Raw genomic sequence first — 6,336 nt, 5'->3', positions numbered from 1 at the left:
CAGCTTGCTGAGATGCTTGTCAGAAGGGAAGACTCAGTAAAGTTTTAGCCCAAAACAAAAAAACAGTTGGATTGACTGAATGATTTCCTTTCAGTATCAAATTTATGTTCTTATGTGAACAATAAATTACAGGACCAATTAAAAAATGTAAATTAAATACATTTACTCGGTTTATACTTACAGAACAATAATGTATACTCATGTGAACAGGTCTCTGTTTAAAGTCAAAATATGCCTAGAATTTAGTATATATCATTAGGTTTTAGAAAATATGAAAATGGATATAACATGCATTGTATAACACAAATTATCTAGCCACTGCCGTCCCAAATAAAACAGTTAAACTCTTTGCTAGTAATGCATTCACTTGTGGTGACTAGTTATAAATCAACTAAATTGTATTTCTTTGTTCAAAACAGTTTATTTTACTACAAATATTTCAATTAATACCATATTGTATAGGTTAAACAGTGCTTTGATTCAATGATCATAGCCAAGACCAGAATACAGGAATTGTATGATTGTATTGTGAAGTATGTAGAAATCCACTTTTCTACTTTCTATATGCTAGAAAGATATGCTATATTCTTTATGAAGAATACACAATTATAAATCTAGTACCTTGTTAACAATTAACAATAACGCATAAATAAAACTAACAGCAGATGCTTTGTCTGTTGCAGTATCGTGAAACTTCTGATATTAGTATAAGAAAATATTTTTCAGTGTTACTGTGTTTTAAATTAATCTTGATTGGAACGTCTAATATTTTTTTCTATTTGAATGATCTACATGGTCAAATTATCACAAAGAGTGATAACTTGCTTTTTTCAGGATTTTCAGGATTCAAGAATTTCTTCTTCCTTTCTAATCTAAGATTTCTTTCTGTATCCTTCCTGCTGGTCAAATGGTGGCGTATTTTAATATGTGTGAGAGGGATACCACATACATATAATGTGAAGCTCTTTTGTACTACATTGCATAACAGTGAACTACAGGTGGTGTGTGAATAATTTGAAATATTAAGTGCCCTTTAGTTGCCACCCTTTTTGAAGTGCTAAATATGAAATTGTTTAATCCAAAGTTTTTGATGTTGTTACCTGTTTATTGAACTGAGGGTTGTGCATGATCAATTTAAGATATTGCCCTCATGTTAACAACCAATGATGTGCCAATTTTTAAAGCAGAAATGTGCTTCTTGTATTATGATTAAATAATAAATAGAGAAAGATAGCATATCTTACTTTAAAAAACTACACTTGGGATCTGAAATAAACTATTTTAGACACATTAACGTATTTAGTTATAAGGTGCCTCAAACTGGCAAACAAAATTAAGTACCCCTCGTGACCCTGTAGTTAGGATATAGCAGGTTGAATGATGGATGGATGGATGGATTCTCAGGTATATAAAATGTGTCTTAGGAAGGAAAATGTGTTTGCTCAACATTACTAACTGATAATTTAGAATTGCAAAAAATTTCAAGAAATACAAATGCAATTATTGAATGCTTCCCATTTTTACCAAATGTTAAAAGATTTCTTAACTGTAAGAGAATCTAATGTTGAGGAAACAAATTAATAGAAGAAGATCCATTTTGCCATATTTGTAAAGTTATCATAAGCTTGAAGGATTTCTGAAACCAAGGATAAAACAATGCATACATAATTGGATTCATACATGAATTTAAATAAACCAGCCATAATAAAGCACATGATAGTGCAGAAGGAACAGAGACATTTGTAAACAATGTAACAATCATAAAAATATAAACAGGAGACAAACAAAACAAAAATACTGCCATAACTATTCCTAGAGTTTTTGCAGCTTTTTGTTCTGACTTTTTACTTTTATTCCCTTTCTTGCTAATCTCTAGTGACTTTTGCTGTGTTGAGATGGCATTAGCATGTCGTTTTGCAACAATAAATATTTTGGTGTAGAGAACTGTCATTATAGATACTGGCACGGAAAATCCACATATAGGATCCACTATGGACCAAGTTGAATTAAGCATAAGAAGGCAGTCCCCAGGACATGGATCTAATTCCAAATTGCCTTCAATACTTCCACCACTAAATACTTCTGCACATGCATAAAAAAACGTTAATAACCAGATAATTAAAATAGCTATGCAAGTAATATGCACAGTGATTCTAGTAGAATAAAGTAAGGGATCACACACAGCAAAGTATCGATCTATAGCTATTAATACTAAATTAAACACAGAAACTGTAGTTAATGTTGTAAGAAAGCATGTATAAATGTAACAAACCGTCTCCCCAAAATACCAGCATGTTTCTATTGACTGAATAAGCATAAAAGGCATTATGATAATTCCCACTAAGAAGTCTGCTACAGCCAGTGAAAGAACAAGTATGTTGGTCGGTGTGTGGAGCTGCTTAAAGTGAGAAATAGAAATAATCACCACAAGATTTCCACAGAAAGTAAGCATCACTGCAGCAGTTCCAAAAATATAGAGGATCACAGAAGCATACTTAGTTCGGATTTCTTTCATACAAGAGATGTTTCCTGAATGAAAACAATATTGCACTGATTGGTTTTCCTGCCCTTTAGATAATTCCATCACGATAAAAAATACATTCAGGTCGGTGTGTCTGTTTGTGCTAGGTTGGCCAAAACATTCAGTTAACACTTCTGCTATATATTTATATGTTAACATATTAGATATTCCCTGGTGAACTTATTACAGGGGTGGTTGATCTCTTCTGGGATTTCTATGTATGTCTTAGTAGCAAATGTGATCACAATCAGCCTTAATGATACTTGAACTTAGAAAAACAAAAACAACAGAATTTTGTTACATATTTTTTAGTTGTAAAAGTCTGAATTTTGCTAATGGAAATGGAAAGTGATCTTCCAGTTAACTTACTCCTTTGAGGCTCAATTGCTTTTAAATGTGTTAGAAAAACTAACTTTTTGTCCTTTTTATTATTCAAATTGTGGAAATCATACAACTAATAAATAGATTAAAACTGTACAAATAATTAAAATAAATCATGTGATACTCTTCAGAGTAACCAACTGAATGCATTGCTAAGTCATACTGTTTGCAATATGTTTTGCTCTGCTAAGGCTGTTTTTCAGCTGGACTCTGACTGACACTTTCCTCTGACATCTCAAAAGCCTTGTTAGACAGTACAGAATCCAAGTCATCAACAATACATGAAACATCCTCAGCAGAGGATTTTTGCTTTTTTTGTACAAGTCCAACTAACTGGCGTAAGATACCGTGCTTAAAGAAAATGATTGTGTGCATCAGTTCCTCCTTCTTCCTTTCACTGTTGACTTTTGTTGACACCTGCCTTCTGCACTTTATGTTGATGCCCATCTTAAAAATATATATATTTTAAATAATTCCTGATTTGTTTAAAATCTCTATAAGAGTTGCTTGCTTCTCACTCTTTTGAAATGGCCTTACACAAAATGCTGTTTGTCATTTTTATAATTCTAAAAAATTGGGGATGGACATTCGGCTCTAATATTTATCACCTATGTAGCTTTGAATTTTCCCATGGGATTAATAAAGTTTATTTAATCTAATCTAAAACAATTTGAGGATCACCTTCAGAATTAGATAAGATTTGGATGCTTCTAGTTTTCTGCACATGGCATGATTATTTAGGTTCGTGCTATTACAATGTATCATTTCACATGCAAACAGTCCCTGTCATGCAGCTTGGTTCTTCTTAACTATTGTCATTTGAAAATGTAAGCATATTCAAAGGAAACATTTACAATTTAGAGCTACATCTCAAATTCAAGTCTTAAGGTTCCATTGTTACTCTTTATGCAGTATGTGCTTGGCCAGAAAGTCAATGCATTGTACATACTGTAGTATAAAAACAACAGGAGTTGAAAATGTGGGTTCAGACCCTAACCTCAAAGGCTATTGTCAACCAGCAACACTTTCATCCAGCTGCACCATTTTAGAAAACTCTGGCGTGACAGAACAGCTGTGCATATGTAATGAATAATGTTGATTGGCCAAATTTGCCAAAGTGTTTTTAGCAGAGAATATGCTGTATTCACCGATAACTTTCTTCTGACAATATATTTTCCTAGAAATTCGATGCTTTGCTGTATGAGCCATGTGTAAAACTTTTACGTGTGCATACTGTAAGATTGTTCTCAAAATTGTGGGAATGCATGATGTTGCAATCTGCTTAGTACAGTATGCATTTTTAAAAGAAATACCATAAAGAGAATATTATGATTGTAGGTATCGATCGACTTGCGTATGGCACTAGGGAGAGGTCAAATATGCTTTACAGCATAAGATACAATAATAATCACTCATACTTAAGTAAACCTCAATGTTTTTCATAATTGTCATTATTGTAGAGTGGGACTAGCCAAAGTCTCCTTTGATAACATTCACTACTTTGCCACTTTCAAATTATTTAATATCTTTAAAGTTTGTTCAGTGACTCGATCTGTGGCAAATGTGAGTCTGCATGGGTAGCCAGGTGGTTTATGTGCCTAATGTAAATAGCCCTAAAGAAGCCCCCCCTTCCCCCCCCATCAAAAAATAAAGGATATGCTGTAAAATAATGAAAACAAAACATTTATTACTATTTATAAGGCAATCTGATGGAAGAATAAAGTGTGAAGCATCTGTACAGATACATATGAAAAAATGTGCCCACTGCATACAAGTGGAATGAGCCAGTCCTATGCTAATGCTTTTTGAAGAGGTACTTTGAAAAGCTGCTGAATGAAAACAATCCAAGGGTATTATTTGGGGATTAAGTCTGAAATGAAGTGTTAGTACCAATAATAAGTAGGGAGGAAGAAAAGAAACCACTGGACAGAATAAAAAAGAAGAAGGAGTAGATGTGTTGTGGGATCTAATGTAGAAGAATGACCAGGAAACAATACCAGAGGAGTGGAGAAATAGTGTGAAATTCTAGATTGTAGAAACTATAGAGAGATAAAGCTGATGTCACACACAGAGAAAATGTGGGAAAAGGTTAGAGACTGAAGACTTAGGGAAGAGACTACTTTAGGGGAGGAGTAGTTTGGTTATGCCAATGACTGGAATAACTGTTGCATTCGTTGCATTAAGACAGCTCATAGTGAAGCATAAAGAAAAACAGAAAGGATTGCATATGGTGTTTATTGATTTCACTTATGATAGAGTTCCATGTCAAAAGGTTTGGAGGTACATACGCATGCATTGCTCAGGATTTGTATGTGGGAGTGAGGACTCGAATTAGAAGCAATGTTGGGGTAACAGACAAGATACAAGGTAGAGTAGATCTGCATCAGGAATCTTCTTTAAGTACTTACCCTTTTGATCTATTTATGGATGTGTTGAGTAATAGAATAAAACACCAAATCCCCTGGTCATGTTTTTTGCTGATGACATTGTGTTGTGTAGCACCAGAAAAAATTAAATGGACAGCATGGGAAAGTCCATCCATCCATCCATTTTCCAACCTGCTGAAACTGAACACAGGGTCACGGGGGTCTGCTGGAGCCAATCCCAGCCAACACAGGGCATGAGCCAATCCCGGGCAGGGTGCCAACCCACCGCAGGACACACACAAACATACACTAGGGCCAATTTAGAATCACCAATCCACCTAACCTGCATGTCTTTGGAATGTGGGAGGAAACCAGAGCACCCAGAGAAAACCCATGCAGACACGGGGAGAACATGTCTCCTAACTGCGAGGCAGCAGCGCTACCACTGCGCCACCGTGCCACCCTGGGAAAGTCTCTATATAAATAAAATGTATTATTATTATTTTTAAGTTGGAAGAATGAAGAAGGGCTTTGGAAGATAGAGAGTTAAAGACAAATAAGAAGAAGACAAAATATTTAAGGTTTAATGATGGTCAGTCGCCTGCAGGGAGAGCCATTGAAAAGAGTGGATATATTTTAATATCTGGGATCAGTGGTAGCCCGAGATGGAAAACTATATGCAGAGATAACCTATAGAGTGCAGTGTGGATGGAACAATTGGAAGAAGGTATCAGGAGTATTGAGTGATTGTAGACAGTGGTAAGACCAGCAATGATATATGGAGAGGAGAAATTCATTTATGTAAAGGGAGCTGTAGCTGCATTTTCCCAAAGTTTTCAAAGTTCAGCAGCTCTAACTCAAAAGATGGGATTCAACAATGGCCTGATGCGCAGAAATGATTCCACAGACAAAATATCTTCATTTTTAAGTGTTTAGTTAAGTTTCAAAGTAAAATAGTTCACACAAAAAAGAAAATTAAAATAGTTAAAAAAAGGGAAAAATTTATAATAAGAAAAATTTAGTTCTAAGCTTAATCTTGTTATATCTTAAATCGTTACTAATCACTTA

At 34.5% G+C, this 6,336-nt stretch overlaps 1 protein-coding gene across 1 annotated transcript; it reads right to left on the bottom strand.

Annotated features, from left to right (window-relative positions):
* Positions 1–1,558: 1,558 nt before the first annotated feature.
* LOC114642224 (trace amine-associated receptor 13c-like) lies at positions 1,559–2,533 on the bottom strand. The gene has a single exon (XM_028791201.2). The coding sequence runs from the start codon at positions 2,513–2,515 to the stop codon at positions 1,559–1,561; it is 957 nt and encodes a 318-aa protein (XP_028647034.2). The 5' UTR covers positions 2,516–2,533.
* Between the last annotated feature and the right edge of the window lie 3,803 nt (positions 2,534–6,336).

Source organism: Erpetoichthys calabaricus, chromosome 3 (assembly GCF_900747795.2).
Source record: "Erpetoichthys calabaricus chromosome 3, fErpCal1.3, whole genome shotgun sequence".
Classification (NCBI taxonomy): Eukaryota; Metazoa; Chordata; class Cladistia; order Polypteriformes; family Polypteridae; genus Erpetoichthys; species Erpetoichthys calabaricus.
Note: the sequence above shows the minus strand (reverse complement) of the source record. Positions and strands in the feature narration are given on the sequence as shown.